Source organism: Leucoraja erinacea, chromosome 23, assembly GCF_028641065.1.
Source record: "Leucoraja erinacea ecotype New England chromosome 23, Leri_hhj_1, whole genome shotgun sequence".
NCBI lineage: Eukaryota > Metazoa > Chordata > Chondrichthyes > Rajiformes > Rajidae > Leucoraja > Leucoraja erinaceus.
Window position 1 is genome coordinate 10191746 of NC_073399.1, and position 17804 is coordinate 10209549.

The 17804-nt window shown below is 44.4% G+C and overlaps 1 protein-coding gene across 1 annotated transcript in view; it reads right to left on the reverse strand.

Annotated features, from left to right (window-relative positions):
- rptor (regulatory associated protein of MTOR, complex 1) overlaps window positions 1–17804 on the reverse strand; it is a 292378-nt gene that overhangs the window by 62622 nt on the left and 211952 nt on the right. The window contains exons 22-24 of the mRNA XM_055653834.1: window positions 5811–5914; window positions 2002–2188; window positions 509–619 (exon numbers count right to left, since the gene is read on the reverse strand). Coding sequence (XP_055509809.1) covers window positions 509–619; window positions 2002–2188; window positions 5811–5914 — 402 coding nt within the window. The remainder of the gene's footprint in view (window positions 1–508; window positions 620–2001; window positions 2189–5810; window positions 5915–17804) is intronic.

The window sequence follows — 17804 nt, forward strand, 5'->3', positions numbered from 1 at the left end:
TCACCACTGCAGGAGTTCAACAATATATCACAGTAAATCTTGAGCCAATGTACTTGAAGTAACTGATTGCAAGTTGTTAATGGACCTGAATTAAGCTCCATGGTTTACAAGGCCACGAGAACACGTATCAGAAAGGAAAATAGATACATAGCGCTGGATTAACTCAACGGGTCAGGCAGCATCACTGGAGAAAAAGGACCGTTGACATTTCGGGTCAGGACCCTTCTTCAGACCGCAAGGAAAGGGGAGGGAACTGGAGGTGAGAAGGGTCCCGACCCGGAACATCACCCATCCTTTTTCTCCAGCATTGCCTGACCCGCTGAGTTACTCCAGCACTTTGTGTCTATCTTTGGTGTAAACCAGAATCTGCAGTTCCTTTCTATGCATATCAGAAAGGAAACAGCCTCTTCTAGCTGGACGAGGTTTATTTTTACCAGACAAAAAGGGTTAAATTGATTTACTAATAGGTATATCAGAAATCAATTTTAATCAGTAAGTGGTTACGTACCTTCATCACTGGCTGTGCAAAATATTTTGCGCTCCAATCACAGAACCCTGTTTGCATAGTTGTGGATATGAAACTTTTGTGTCCAACCCCGTCCTCTGAATCTTCAACAGTCTGGAAAGGTAAAAAACAAGTTTTAATGCCATTCTACACCTGCATTGATTGTTTTAACATTGGTCCTGACTTTGGGTTTTGACTTCAATGATACTTTATTGTCACATGTACCCAGGTACAGTGAAATGCTTTGTGTTGCATTCAACCCAGTAAAATCATACAGCAGACCTCACCGAGGCAGCACACTATACACACTCTCATTTTTACAAGTTTAGTTTTGTTTACGGATACAGCGGGGAAACAGGTCCTTCGGCCCCCCGAGCCCGAGCTGACCAACAATCCCCGTACACCAGTTCTATCCTACAGACGAGGGACAATTTACAGAAACCTATTAACCTACAAACCTGCACATCTAAAGTATGTGGGAGGAAACCGGAGCGCCCGGAGAAACCCCACGCGGTCACGGGGAGAACATACAAACTTCAGACCGATAGCCCCCTAAGTCAGGATTGAACCAGGGTCTTTGGCGCAGTCAGGCAGCAAGTCTACCGCTGCGCCACCGTGCCGTCATTTCTTAAGTTAATTTTGTCTCTGAATCAAGGTGTGAACTAGCTCTGCACTGAAGCATTGGTTAGGCACCAGCAATTCTTCCGAGTGGGAATGTGACTCATCTACAGAATGGCTAATATCCACAGGTGATTTGATTTTCCATTATCTAACCACTGGCAGTTTAGAACAAACAATCACATGGATGACACAGTGAAAGGTTGTAAGATTGTCTCAGCTGAAGGAGTATAAAAACTGATTCAGAGATGCCGCATGCTCCCAACAGGAGTGCAGTGTTGAATCACTAAAGGGTGAGATTTATTGGGACACTTGCACTGCTGATCGTGACTTCAAATCACACTCTTCATTAACATTAACATTTCACAGCACTGAAGGCGCCACTCAGATAGAACGATGCTCGACCAAACTTTTGGCACATTATCCCCATCTTCCTGTCAACTGTGGTCGACATCTTGTTTGGTAATAATCTGACTTTAGAGATGCAGCGCGGAAACAGGCCCCACGGCCCTGAGTCCGCGCTGGCCAGCGATTACCCTGTACACTAATCTACACACACACACACACAGGACAATTTTACAACTCATCTGAGCCAATGAACCTACAAACCTGTACGTCTTTGGAGTGTGAGTGGAAACTTGAGCATCCGGTGAAAACCGACGCGGCCAGAGGGAGAACATGCAAACTCCACACAGACAGCACCCGTGGTGAGGATCGAACCCAGGTCTCCAGCGCAACAAGACAGCAACTCTCCTGCTGCACCACCTTGCCGCCCTTCTGGCTCAGTGTTTCGGAATATTTTGAACATTAGAGAATCTACTGATGACCAAATACGAGCAGCGGTATTTGAATAATCTTCTCTTCCACAAGGTTCTTACCTGATCTGGCCCCTTGTCGAACATTTTTCGCGTTCTGGAAAACTGGTGAGAATGTGGAGTGTAAGGCGTCGCGACGGTGGGAACTATTCCTTGCCGCGACGCAGCCGAGATATCTCTGAGTCCTGTCTGTTTGCTCACATCATTGGTCAGACTTGAACTACTGGTGCTGGGTATGGGCGGTGATCCTCTGAGACAGAAAACCACATGGAAAATTAAGGTAGGATTCTCCACAAAGTGAGAATGTTCACTGTTATATTAACACCCGTTAATTTTTTTGAGAGGAGTAACATGGAAAGCTAATGAGGGACATGGATCATGTGCAGGCAGATGAGATTAGTTTATCTTGGCATCATGTTCAGCACGGACACTGTGGGCTGAAGGGTCTGTTCTTGTTGCTGCACTGTTCTACGTTCTGTAAATCCCCAGAGCAGGAGGAGTCTCACCCTCGGCTATTATGGGAGGCAAGGGGAGAGATGGCTGGGGCTCTGGCTCAGATATCTGAATTATTGTTGGCCACAAGTGAGAGACCAGATGACTGGAGGTCAGTCTTCTTCTATCGTGCCCATCTTCCATTATTTCCAATGTTAACATCGCTGCCATCGTCCGTCCTGAAAAGGACGCAAGCTTCCGGCGGCAATCAGTGGGAGCTGTCACTTGTTGCAATAGATGAGTAAATGTGCTGGTTTAAGCGGTTGTTTAGCCTGCTGATGTGGGCTGGATGTGAAACCGGGTGTTAACAGTGAAAGGATAATACGTTAGCAAACGGATGGATTAGGGTTTGATGGTGTTTATCGTATGACAAGTCTGGTTACTTATGCCATCACTCCAGAATATCCCAAAATTTTAACAGACATTTATTTCATGTAAATAAAATTGTTAAGCCATAAAACAGACATTTCAAATTTTGGAGACAGCATTAAGGTAGTGAACAAAGAAACTATCTATATTATATACATGGGGAAAAATAATTATTGAGAACAAAATTAACACGGAATTGCTTGGTTAAAAACAGACTGAAGGCATGCACCATCAACAGATTTGATGCATGTTATAGCTCCTCAATTGTATATTTATTTTGAAAGAACCTTATAACCATATATTTTGATGAGTATTGATTGATATGTTGGCAAATGAAAGATTTAATAAAAATCAAAAAAAGCTGCAGATGGTGGAAACCTGATCAAGAAAGTACTGGGTTCTACTGGATGTAGAAGCTTTGACAGGTGATTCTCTTTCCACAGATGCTGCCGGATCTGTTGAATGTTTCCAGCATTTTCTATTTTTGAAACAATGCTGAATTTGGACCAAGAATGGAAAGATGGCCTTCGTGATTAGTGCGGGTGTCAAGAGTTATGGGGACTATCGGGTCCACCTCTTGTCCATAAAGATGATTAGAACTTGGCAACAGGGAAAACATGAAAATTCTTCATTCCTCAAGGAAATGGCAGGTACAGTCATCAATGCTGAATCATATTCGCATTGGCCTTTTGTTCAGTATGATAGATTATGATGATAATAAGCTTTTCATTTTGTTAAACTTTGCTCTAGAATTCAATTTTTGGCATATGTATTTTTTCTCATAAACTGTACAATACAATGAAAAATACAGTCATAATTGCATGATTTTCACCTAAAATAAGGAGTTAATAAACAAACTATTTCAGCACTGATTAATAACGGGACCCCCTGACTAGAAGACAGGGGCTGCTGTAATTGCTCTTAAAATGAAATATACCCTAGGGTTGTAATTAAGTTAAATTAATAAGCAGCCATTTACTTTATTTTACCATCAATCATTCTACCCACACAGTGTCAGATTAATGAAACTATTTGGCTTAGCAAAGTAATTTTTCATATGCTTAGATTCAGAGCACAGTTAAAGCAACAAGAAAGTAGTTAATTTATTCAACCATTTTTATCAAATTTATCAAAATCCCTCTGTGACATGGCAACAGCCACTGAATTTAGCTGGATTTGGGAAGTCCTCATTTGGGATTTTTTGCTTTTGACATGAAATCTCGATTTAGTGACAAACATTGTTATGCAGACAGACTGCTCCACAATTCACATTGAATATCAGTGGATTTCCTATGCCATGGCCCAAGGAAAGAGAGCAGAGAGCTTCAGCTTTCCAATTACTTTCTGACTGAGTTTTTGTTGCTTCTCTTACAATCTTCCTTTTTCCACCCACTTTCCTTCCAGGTGGAAATTGGCACAGATGAAGCACCGAGGCTTGAAACCTTCCCGTCTTCACGTCGCCCACTCAAAGTCATGTCCGCTGTACCATCCTCCTTGCCCCAGTGAATATGACAGAGGGCACACCCAGGGCGCGGGCCAGATTAGGCAGCAGCAATGTCTGGGTGCTCAGGGGGGTTTGAGGGACAGCTTGGGATCTAAGATGGAGGAGAAATAAGAAGCCACAATGGCTGCCATTTAATAAAAATCAAAAAAAGCTGCAGATGGTGGAAACCTGATCAAGAAAGTACTAGGTTCTACTGGATGTAGAAGCTTTGACAGGTGATTCTCTTTCCACAGATGCTGCCTGACCTGTTGAATGTTTCCAGCATTTTCTATGTTTTAAACAATGCTGAATTTGGACCAAGAATAGAGTGCGCAGGAGGACAGGAAGAAACCAAGAGGTAATGGTGGAGGTGCGAAAGTATGGGGTGAAATCTCATCAGCCTATAAATTAGGAAGCAACAATGTACGGTGGCAGAAATGACGTGGGGGGAATGGGATTGGGATAGAAGGGAGAAAATCTGTATTCCAATATCAGCAGAGGTAGTTTAGACTGACAGATACAGTGCACCAGACTGTATACAGAAAACAAGGTTTTATCTTGCAAAGCTCATATCTTGTGCCATGGATGGGACTGCAATAATTGCCTCAAGATAGACACAAAAAGCCAGAGTAACTCAGTGGGTCAGGCAGCATCTCTGCAGAAAAGGGATAGGTGACGTTTCAGGTCGCGACCCTTCATCAGCCGTCTGATAAAGGGTCTCGACCCAAAACACCATCTATTCCTTCTCTCCAGGGATGCTACCTGACCTGCTGAGTTACTCCAGCAATTTGTGTCTATATTCGGTGTAAACCAGCATCTGCAGTTCCTTCTTACGCCTAATTGCCTCAAACTCCATTGTTTATTATGTTTTTTGTCTCCAAACATTAATATGTCATAAGGTCAGAAGTGATAGGAGCAGAATTAGGCCATTCGGATATCAAGTCTACTCTATCAAGTCTGATCTATCTCTCCCTCCTAACCCCATTCTCCTGCACTGGATGTACATTAATGGGACTGAAGTCATTAATAAAAACACAGTACAGGCTTTTAACAGTCCACGGTAAACAAGATTTTTCTTACAGGTAAAAAGGAACGAGTTTAGTTGAGTTTAGGGGTACCATGTAGAAACATGCCGTTCCACCCAACGAGTCCACACCGACCAACTTACACTATCCTACACGCTAGGGGACAATTTACAATTTTTACCGAAGCCAATTACTCTACAAACCTGTACGCCTTTGGAATGTGGGAGGAAACTGGGGTTCCTGGAGAAATCCGACGTGGTCACGGGGAGAACGTACAAACTCCGTACAGACAGCACCCGTGGTCAGGATCAAACATGGGTCTCTGTAGCTGTAAGGCAGCAACTCTACCACTGTGCCGCCCCCAAATTAAATTCTCAATGTATCTTGACCTTGTCACCCTTGTGTAAAATTCCATTTGCTGCACCCGCAGGAAACTAAACACAACTTGTTGCAAGTATGTCCCAATGTTAGAGAGGTATTTCACCCCAGCCTCAATGACTTACCCAACCTGGTGAATGTGTGCTCCCTTACTGGTGGGGCTGGCTGGTGCTGACTGTGTGAGGTTTGTGGAGTCCAGGATGCGCTGCGGGCGGGCGTTCATTGTAGCCTGAGGGGACACGACCAAAATAATGCCACGTTTTAATAGATGAAACTCATGCACCGAAAGATTTTTAAAAAAATCACACAGAAATATATATTTTTAGTTTAGTTTAGTTTAGTGATACAGCACGGAAACAGGCCCTTCGGCCCACCGAGTCCGCACCGACCAGTGATCCCCAGACATTAACACTATCCTACACATACTTGGGACAATTTTACATCGAGACCAGGCCAATTAACCTACAAACGTGCACGTTTTTGGAGGGTGGGAGAAAACCGAAGATCTCGGAGAAAACCCACGCAGGTCACGGGGAGAACGTACAAACTCCGTACAGGCAGCACCTGTAGTCGGGATCGAACCCGGGACTCTGGAGCTTCAAGTGCTGTAAGGCAGCAACTCTACCGCTGCGCCACCGTGACAATGTTTAGCTGTACCATTTTAATGGAAAAAAGATGGAGGACTCCCAAAATTCTGGAAAGAAACAGGACCAATTATTTTGGAAGAACAAGCTACCTACGAAAACTGAAAAGAAAACCAAAATGATCTACCAAAGTATCTGTTCCGAAAGTTGTTTCTGCAAGGCAAGATTCAAAGCATTACATAAAAAGGCTTCAATTCCACTCTTTGGCAGCTGGGTGATGTGATGCAGACTGATGATTCTTTCTCAACGGAGGAAGAAGCAATTCCACCAGTGTTGTTTCTTGAAACATTGGCTAACTTAAGGTCATAAGTGATTGGAGCAGAATTAGGCCATTCGGCCCATCAAGTCCACTCCACCATTCAATCATGGCTGATCCATCTCTCCCTCCTAACCCCAGTCTCCTGCCTTCTCCACATAACCTCTGACACCCGTACTAATGCATTTTGGGATCCTCCTACACTTTACTGTCAAAGGAGGCAAGTCATAGTCATGGAGTCATACAGCAGAGATGCAGGCCCTTCAGCCCAAATTGTCCATGCCGACCAAGATGTTCATCCAGCCTAGCCCCGCTTGCCTGCAATTAACTCATTTCCCTCTAAACCTTTCCTATCGATGTACCTGTCCAAATGTCTTCCCTCATCACCCTCCTCTTCCTACAATCAAGATAACTATGTATCTAATTACAAAATGCTGGTGGAATTCAGCAGGTCAGGCAGCATCTGTGGAGGGAATTAGACAGACGATGTTCTGGGTTGTGTCCTTTCTTCAGACAAATGGAGTGGGGGAGGGGGGGGTGGAGGGACTGGAAGAACAGCACCCATATTCTGCTTGAGATGCAATGGCATGAACCATGAATTCTCCAACCTCCCAACCCTCCTTTTCATCCCCTTACATCTTTCTCCCACTACCTCCATCACTGTTCCTTTATTCTCCTCCTCCTGGTCATCTCCCACCTCTCCCTACTCTGAGTCTCCCAATTCCCCTTTGCGACCCCTTCCTCTGTCCATTTCCCTCTACAGATCCCGACCATACTGTTTGCAAACAGCCAAAGCCATGAATAACATTCCCTTACTCGTTATTTTGCCTGTAACTGCAACTCATTCACTTTTAAAAGGATCAAGAGAGTGTTTAATAGTCCTAGGTACTGACAAAGGAACAATGATATTCTTACTTGCAGCAGTGTAACAAGCCAGGAAACACAGTACACACAGAAAATATTCAACACATTCAATACTAGTGCAACAAAAGCCATTAGTCTACAACCTATTGCTCATAGGTTTTAGTATTGTGTAGTTTTGTTTAGTTTACAGATACAGCGCGGAAACAGGCCCTCTCGGCCCATACCGACCAGCGATCCCCGCACATTAACACTAGCCTACACCCACTGGGGCCAATTTTTACATTTATCAAGCCAATTAACCTACAAACCTGTACGTCTTTGGATTGTGGGAGGAAACTGAAAATCTCAGAGAAAACCCACGCAGGTCACGGGGAGAACGTACAAACTCCATACGGACAGCACCCGTAGTCAGGATCGAACCCGGGTCGACGGCGCTGCATTCGCTGTAAGAGCCTGATGGTTGTGGGGAAGAAGCTATTTTTCAGACTCCAATACCTTTTTCCCCCAAGTGAAATGAGAGTGTGGCCAGCGTGGTGTATATCTTTAACGGTGCTGGCTACCTTTTTGAGGCAGTGCCTCCTATAGTGCCCCTCGCGTCTTTTAGTTCTCTAACTCTGCTGCCACAAAGGCAAATTTACGGGGCTTCCAATCAACCAAACGGCATGTCTTTGGGACATGGAACAAAACCGGAGCATTTAATCAAAACCCATTGAGTACAGGGAGAGCATGCAAGATCAAGATCAAGACTGAACTTTGGTGCAATGAAAAGAGCGATTCTAACCCAATGTGCTGTTCCTTTCCATTTTTACTCAAATTTAAAAAAATGTTTCATTAATAGGACATATCGAATTGGGAGAGAAGCGCTTTGAAAATCCAACTATTTAGTCGGCCATTGATTGCGTTCGTCAGGAGGAGCACAAAGCTTCTGTTCTGCCAAACAGTAAGGTTCAACTCAAGTCTGAGTCACTCCGACGGTGAAGCACATCAAAGTATGACATACATGCAAGTTCTTTCTTTCATCTGTGCTGGCTTTGAATTCAAATCTGTGAGGTGTCAACATATGCTAAGCCACTAATCTTACCCAGCCTTCTGCATTTTCGTTAGAAGTGATAACCTTTCCTGAAGGAATCAGCTAGGAGTTAAAACTTCTGCCCAATACACTTGTAGTGAAATATATCAGTCACATTTAATGTTGGAAAATCAATGTTAGATGTCATGGTGCTTAGATGGTTCAACATTATATTATATTTTGTACAAAGTTATCTGTATACTTTTATCAGCAAAACCAAACCCACATAAGATGCCACGTTACTGGGCTAAGACCTCAACTTGTCTCATGCTCCACCACCCCCTCCCCGCTCCCCACCCATGCCCTACCTGGATTCACACTTATTTCTCCCCACCCCCTCCTCCATTCATAAAAAATGGGTGCAGGAGTAGGCCATTCAGCTCTTCGAGCTAGCGCCACCATTCAATATAACCATGGCTGATCATCCAAAACCCATTCCTGCTTTCTCCCCATATCCCTTGATTCCGTTAGCCCGAAGTGCTATATTTAACTCTCTCTTGAAAACATCCAGTGAATTGGCTTCCACTGCCTTCTGTGGCAGAGAATTCCACAGATTCACAACTCTCTGGGTGAAAATGATTTTCCTCATCTTAGTCCTAAATGGCCGAACCCTTATTCTTAAACTGTCATTCCTCTAGCTTCACAATTCCTTCCTCTAGCTTCACAATTTGCAACTCTTCAGACTTTTTGTCTCACACTTTCTGTCTTTTCAACTCTAGCCTTTGTCCAACCGTTTGCCAACCCTCACCTGTGTCGGCCTATAACTTACGATGGACACAAAATGCTGGAGTCAACCAGCGTAGTCAGGCAGCATCGCTGGAGTAAAGCAAAATAGGTGATGGTTCGGGTCTCAGACTCAGACTAAGGAAAGGTTACGAACCAAAACAGTCTTAGATGATCGCAGGGAGAACGTGCAAACTCCAATCAGACAACTCCCCAGGTCAGGATGGAACCCGGGTCTCTGGCGCTGTGAGGTTGCAGCTCCACCACTGTGCCCTGTTCAATAGTCTGTGGCCTTCATTGCTTTTATAAAATGCAGCTTTAATAAAGTAAAGATTTTAAGCTGCAGCCATTTTAGATTGACAAGTTAGAGATAATATTTTATTGTACTTTAATGGTCAGCCCTTAGTTGAATTCAGCTTTTCTTGAGTCACTGTTCACAGCAACAACTGACTGACCTGAACTGCACTCTCAATTTTCAATGAGGTATTGGTGATCCCATTGGCTATCAAACACCGGCTCTGCTTTTGTGTTTCACAGCATGACAAGGAAATTGGAAAAGGGCATCAGACAGGACGACAGAGTAGACATCGTAGAGTTGGACATGACTCAGACTGGCTCATGGGAAGCATCTCTCTCCTACAAAGGAAGCAAGCTTCTTTCAAGAAGATGCAAAAATAGTCACTTTCTTCAAGGATGTTGACTTTTTGTTTCAAATAAAACTTCAGAAAACAATTGGGAGACATCAATGATTCTTAAAGTTTAGTTCCAAGTATTATCGATTGATCAATAAGGAAGTCAAGTGAATAATATGGTCTTGACAATGGAAGCAGTTCCTTGGGATATAGAATGATCCCAGTCCAGTTCAGTTCTGTAGGTTCTGAGGTGGCTGATGTTGCCGACGTGGGGACTCGTTTGACTTGGTTATAGATGGAGGAGAGGCGAGCAGGTAGATAGCTTTGGGAGATGGTCCACTTCCACCATTTGCACTGGGCTTCTGTGTGCCCCCAGGAAGTGGAGTCAAGGATCTCAATGCCATCGTGAATGCCTCGAGACCATGGTCCAAGGACTCCCCATAGTTCAGAGCGACTGCTACATTATTTCAAGAAGGCTCACGAGAACATCCACAAAACTATTCTTATATCCACCTTATACCCAGTATGATACTGGGAATAGTGTGTTTATTTCAGGAGTTGACCTTGTGCCATTCGGGTGTTAAGTCACACAAATAGCAACGACACAAGAGTGATCGAGAAGACCTTCAGTCAGCAGCTGTGGACTGAGCTGACAAGATTGTCTTCACACATAAAATGATACCATGACTTGCCTATTTGGTACCCCCGTTTGGTAGGTGACCCGAAACGTCACCAATCCATGTTCGTCAGAGATTCTGCCAGACACGCTGAGTTACTCCAGCAGTTTGGGTCCTTAGACTTTACTTTAGACTTTAGAGGCACAGCGTGGAAACACACCTTTGGCCCACGCCAACCAGCGATCACCCCGTACACTAGCACTATCCTACACACCAGGGTCATTTACAATTTTACTGATGACAGTTAATCTACAAATCTTTAAGTCTTTGCCGTGTGGAAGGAAACCGGAGCACCCAGAGAAAACCCATGCGTGGTCAGAATCGACCCCAGGTGTCTGGCACTGTGAGGCAGCAACTCTACCACTGCTCCACTGTGCCGACCCGGTTTTTGTCAGTGTTACCTATTTGGGGTTGGTGGCAGAAGGGAGGAAAGTCAACCTCCAAACGTGAGAATATGAGAATATGAAACTAGGAGTGGCACAAACCCGCAAAAGGAAACTCGCATCAAATAATGTAAAGTTGAACAAGCGAGGTGAAGAGTCTTTCAATTTCATGACTCTAGCTCCACTCCTTGCTGCCCTCCCCACCTGACCAAACAAGGCACTCAGCTCAAGGGCAATGTGAGATGGGCAATAAACCATGGCCTAGCCAACAACACAAACGCCCCATGATTATACGAATGAAAACAATTAATATCCAGAACGTGACCTTTAAAATTAGAACTTGATCTTTAAAAGCTGAAAATACATTAACAGGTTTTTTCGCCTACAAAGGCCATTAACAGCCAAGTCTAATTTCATTTTGTTCAGATATTTACATGCAGAAACTTTGCAGCATATGTGCCTGGACTGCAAATGTGACACGCACACCCATCTTCCTCTGGCAGTTGCACAAGGTGGAGGCCAGAACAGTGCCCCTTGTACCAGAGGCCATTGATAACGAGAACAGAGCAGTGACTGAATCCACGACATTGTCAGTTCAGATTTGTATTTCATTTCATATATATATAGTGATACAGCGTGGAGCCCTTCAGCCCAACTTGCCCACACCGGCCAACATGGCCCATCTACACTAGTCCTCCCCTGCGTGTGTTTGGCCCATATCCCTCTAAACCTGTCCTTTCTATATACCTGCCTAAATGTTTCTTAAACATTGCAATAGTCCCTGCCCCAACCACCTCCTCAGGCAACTCGTTCCATACACTCACCACCCTTTGTGTGAAAAAGTTCCCATGAAATCTTCCCATCCCCACCTCACCATAAACCTATGTCCTCTGGTTCTCGATTCTCCTACTCTGGGCAAGAGACTCAGTGCGTCTACCCGATCGACTCCTCTCGTGAATTTGTAGGCTACGTGAGGCTATTAAGGAAATCCGGATAGTATTGTTTAGCAGGAGGAAAGGAAGCAAATAAAGAAAAGATAGGCTGCTGGAGTAACTCAGTGGGTCAGGCAGCATCACTGTAGAACATGGATAGGTGACATGTTGAGTCGGGATCCTCCTTCAGACTGTTTGTAGTAAGGGTTAGAAAGCTGGGGAGAGATAGATGGGGGCAGGACAAAGCTTGGCAAGTGATATGAGGATCCAGGTGAAGGGGTTTGATTGGCAGATGTTTGGACAGGGACCAACGATGAAAAGACAGGTCGTGTGAGATTACAAGGTATGGGTAGAAGAAATGTGAAGCTGGAGGAAGGAATATAGAGAAGGAGGGGATGGTTTGCCAAATTATGCATTGCTTGGCAAAAATGCTGGGATTCAATGTTTTCAGAAAGAAGCATAAGAGCATAGAAATTTCCAAGAACTTTTTTTCGGTGCAATTTCGTTCTTCTGCAGGTTACTAGCATTATTACTTATTTTTAGATACCAATATGGCTGAAAATCCAGCAAATTATGTTAATTCTCCTACAAATGGGAGCCAAAATTGTTTAACACAAATATCAATTTTGCAAACCATGCTTTTCCAGGATGTCACAGATACATTTCTACGTCAACATTTCCTTTATACCACCTGCCGATGAATACAGAAAATATTCTGAAACTATCTTCAATATTCCAATTCAAATGAATAAACTGTGCAAAAAAAATCCCCAATGTAAAGTTAGTTCCTTGACAAAACCTTCCGTTTTAATGATTCATTGTCTGCGGAGTTTTAACGTTATGCATACGTGTAATGAAAGACAGGTTAGTAAAACCACTTGCGGCTTCCCGCAGCTCTCAATTGTTGAAGAAGGGTCACGACCTGAAACGTCACCTATCCATGTTCTCCAGAAATAGATACTAAATGCTGGAGTAACTCAGCGGGCCAGGCAGCATCGCTGGAGAGGAGGAATGGGTGACGTTTCAAGTCAAGATCCTTCTTCAGGCTTCTTCACCAGCATCTGCAGTTCCTTCCCACACATTTCTCTAGTGATGCTGCCTGACCTGCTGAGTTACTCCAACACTGTGTGTCTTTTATTTCTGAAGTGCTCAATACCACAGGATACAATCTCTCCACTTTCGGAGGTAGCAAAGATTTCTAGTGCTTCAGGTGTGTGGGGGGTGGAGAAACATTTATTAATCTGTGGAATTTCCCATGATACAGTTCACTGATCATTGTCTTGTTCAAAAGAGCCAGACACATTCATCCAAGATAAGATTTTTCACAAGGCCAGATTCACTGAGCTAATAGTCTCCACTCAGTTTAGTCATGTCACATGATGGCTATGATTATGGTTGCCAAACATTTTATCCCGTTTTACCATCTTTATCTTTCTGTCCTGAGCCTCCTCCACTATCACAGTGAAGCAATACACAAATTGATGGAACAGCACCTCATATTTCGCTTGGGCAGCTATGGATATTGATTTCTCTAATTTCAAGTAACCCTTGCATTCCCTTTCTCTCTGTCCCCCGCCCACCTCCGTCCCTCCCCCACCCTAGTCGTCCTGCCAGTTCCTCTGTTCACTTCCATATATCCCTTTATTATCATCTCTTCCACAGCCCACAATGGACCATTGTGGGCTCCATCTTTCCTTCGTCATCGGTCCCGGCTCTGATTTGTTCTGAAACTTTTCATACCTCTAGTTTCCAGCGTGGTTTTCTTTGTCATGTCTCGTGATGAATTTAGTTCTCAGATGGACCGTAAGCAAGTGCTGAAGGCAGGAAGAGTGCACAGCCTTAAGGCCAGTATCAGGCCACCAGCATAATCAAGGACCAGACTCACCCTGGTCACTCCATCCTCTCCACTCTCCCATCCAGCAAGAGGTACAGAGGGTTGGAAAACACACACCTCCAGATTCAGGGACAGTTCCTTCCCAGCTGTCATTTGCTGAGAGAATGGAGCAGCTGGGCTTGGACACTCTGGAGTTTAGAAGGATGAGAGGGAATCTCATTGAAACATATAAGATTGTTAAGGGGTTGGACACGCTAAAGGCAGGAAACATGTTCCCGAAGTTGGGGGAGACCAGAACCAGGGGCCACAGTTTAAGAATAAAGAGTAAGCCATTTAGAATGGAGACGAGGAAACACTTTTTCTCACAGAGAGTTGTGAGTCTGTGGAATTCTCTGCCTCAAAGTGCGGTGGAGGCAGGTTCTCTGCATACTTTCAAGAGAGAGCTTGATAGGGCTCTTAAAGATAGCGGAGTCAGGGGATATGAGGAGAAGGCAGGAACGGGGTACTGATTGGGGATGATCAGCCATGATCACATTGAATGGCAGTGCTGGCTCGAAGGACCGAATGGCCTACTCCTGCACCTATTGTCTATTGTCTGTTATTAAGCAACTGCACCATCCAATCATCAACTAGAAAGTAGTCCTGACCTACCATCTACCTGATGAAAGACCTATGAACTATCTATCATTTATCAGACTTTATCTTGCAGTAAACGTTATATCCTTAATCCTGTATCTGTGCACTGTGGACGGGTTGATTGTAGTCGTGTATGGTCTGTTCGCTGACTGGATAGCACACCACAAAAAGTTTTTCACTCTACCTCGATACACGTGACATTAATAAACTAAACTAATCAGCCAACGGCTAAAATTTGAAAATAGAAGTTCGACAGTCCCTTAAGATCAAATTGATATGCTAGTTAACTTACGGGCCTGTCCCACTTACGTAAATATGTTTTTGGCAACTGCCGGCACCAGTCATCATCGCAGCAGGTCGCCGAAAATCCAGCGGCGACCAGAAAAAGGTACGACTCTTTGGGCGATTACAGGCTTCACGTGCCGACAGTCGCGGGGTGACGCCTGTATGGTCGTGAGTAGCTGCCCAAAGAGTCGTACCTTTTTCTGGTCACCGCTGGATTTTCAACTAGTTGAACATTTTTGACGTCCTGCTGCGACTATGACGGGTGTCGGCAGTGGCCGAAAAAACTGCGTAAAAGTGGCACGGGCCCTTCAGTCTCCCATATTTTAGGCACATTTTATTTTCCTAAAGGCCGACGGGGATAAGTAACTTTGATTATGAATGGCACTGTCATGCTGTGCAATAAACCCTTCAGCTGATTCAGATCTTGTCTCATCTCACCAAGCCTTTCCATCAACGTTAGGAAATATTATGGAAGCATTCATGCACAGGCCACATTCACCCAGCAACAATCACTGAGAGACATTATCGCTACAAACCTGGGTTGTGTAATGGTGTGAACTGAATTGCGACACCATTGATATATAAAGATAATACTCTAAGGCAGGTTGATGAGTGACTGACACCACTGAGTGGAAGGTGGTATTTACAGAACACCTCAACTATTAATAGTTGCTGTAGCTTTGACATTTCTCCTCATTATATGTCTATCATCCTATAGAGTCATATAGCACGGAAACAGGTCCTCCCACCCACCCAGTCCGCACTCACCATTAAGATCACTGTTTAAAAATAGGGGGCGCCCACATAAAGTCAGAATCGTACAGCATGGAAACAGGCCCATCCATCCAACTGGTCCATGCCAACCAATGTTTGGCCCATGAACATCCACAGGGAAGGAACAAAGGAGGACCTGGCGAGGGGGGACTGCTGTGAGGGAGGGGGTAGAACAATGGGGACCTGATGGGGGGGACCACCGTGAGGGGCGTGGGGTGGTGGGCGGGAACAAGGGGGGACCTGGCGTGGAAACTATGTAAACTTTTTAACTTTGTCAGTCCCCTTAAAGAATTTCAATGTGACTTGTCATGTGACAATAAAGTATTCATTCATTCAATCATTCATTCATTCACTAATCCCATTTTACTATTATTCCCATATTGCACTACTCACCTACACACGAGGGGAAACCTATAGGGATTCATTAAAGGGCCTGTTCCATTTAGGGTATTTTTTAGGCGACTACAGGTGACTAGGCTGTCACCACATGGTCGCTGGGGTGTCGCCTGTATTGTCGCCAGTCATCTCCTCAGACGCCCAAAGAGTCGTAGCGTCTTTCTGGTCGCTGTTGGATTTTCAACATGTTGAAAAATTTTTCGGAGACAGTCGGCGACAGTGGATTTGACGCCAATGAGTGTAGCTTGACTTCTCCTGACGTAGGCGCTGTCATAGTTGTCGCCAGGTTAACGTAGGTTGTCGTTAGGTGATGTAGGTTGTCGCTGCTGCTGACCTCAGCATTTTTTGTTGTTAAAGTAAAATTATACTATTTCAAATTTTATGTCAAGGGGAGGGGGGTCCAGTCGCCGGTTTTTCGGCGACCTGCAACGACTATGACAGTCATCTAAAAATAGCCTAAGTGGGACAGGCCCTTAACCCGATAGCACTCGTGGCTTAAGGATGTGGGAGGAAGATGGAGCGCCTGGGGGAAGCCCATGCAGTCACAAGGAGAGCATGCAAACTCCACACAGCCCCAGAGGTCAGGATTACCAGAGGGAAACATTCTACTAACTATACTGCCATGCCATCTATCTTTGACTCTATGACTCTGGCACCTCTTTCGTCATCCATGCACATCTCATATTTTTGTAAATAAACGTTGAAAGATCTTGCGCTCTTCGCCCAAAATTCATTTCATTGGATCTGCTAAAAGAGGGACAAATCATGTAACAATAGTTGCTGGAATGCCCCAACGAACAGAACAGATGGTGGTGGGATCATCTGCTTTAAGAATAGTTGTGTGCTTTCATGTAACCTTTTCGAGCATGAGATAATTAGTACTGCCATGACTGATGAGTCATAAAAACTGTCAGCATCTTGCAAGCATAGTTGTAGGAGCAATTAAAATTGTAATGGATATGTAAACATGTACATATTAAAGTGGAAATGCATGAGCAAAGGAAAAGCTGCACCTTTTGGTAGAGCTCAGAAGCCAGATCTCAGAAACGGAATAGGTGGGCTATCTTAATGAGGAATGGTTGAACAAGCTGGGCGGCACGGTGGCGCAGTGGTAGAGTTGCTGCCTCACAGCGCCAGAGACCCGTGTTCGATCCTGACCATGGGTGCTTGTCTGTATGGAGTTAGCTTGTTCTCCCCGTGACCTGCGAGATCTTCGGCTTCCCAGCACACTCCAAAGGCGTACAGGTTTGTAGGTTAAGTGGCTTAGTATAAATGTAAATTGTCCCTAGTGTGTGTAGGATAACATTAATGGGCAGGGATCTTTGGTCGACCGGGACTCTGTGGGCCGAAGGGCCTTTTTCCATGCTGTATCTGCAAAATAAATAAACTAAAAACTAAACTCGGCTACAATGCGACTGGATTCAAATACAAGACCCTGAGAAGTCTTGACAAGGTGCAACGGGAGAAAATATTTCCTTTTGTGGGAAAATCTAGAATAGGAGATCACAGTTTAAAATTAAGGGGTTGCCCATATACAGTCAGAATATACATACAGCATGGAAACAAGCCCTTCGGCTCAACTTGTCTCTGCCGACCAAAATACCCCATCTACTCTAGTCCCACCTGCCCGTATTTGACCCATATCCCTCTACATTTTTCCTATCCATGTACCTGCCCAAATTGCCTTTAAATTATGTTATTTTATCTGCCTCAACTATTTTGTTAGCTCATTCCATATACCCATCACCCTCTGTGTAAAAATAATTGCTCCTCAGGTTCCTATTAAATCTTTTCCCGCTCACCTTAATCCTATGTCCTCTGATTATTGATTTGCCTACTTACTCTGGGTAAAAGACTGTGCCTTGAACCTATGTATACACCTCTGCAAGATCTCGGTTAGATCACTCCTCAGCCATCTGCACTCCAAGGAATAAAGTTCTAGCCTGCCCAACCTCTCCCTATAGCTCAGGCCCTCGAGTCCTGGTAAATTATAAAAGAGACGAGGCCAACTGTT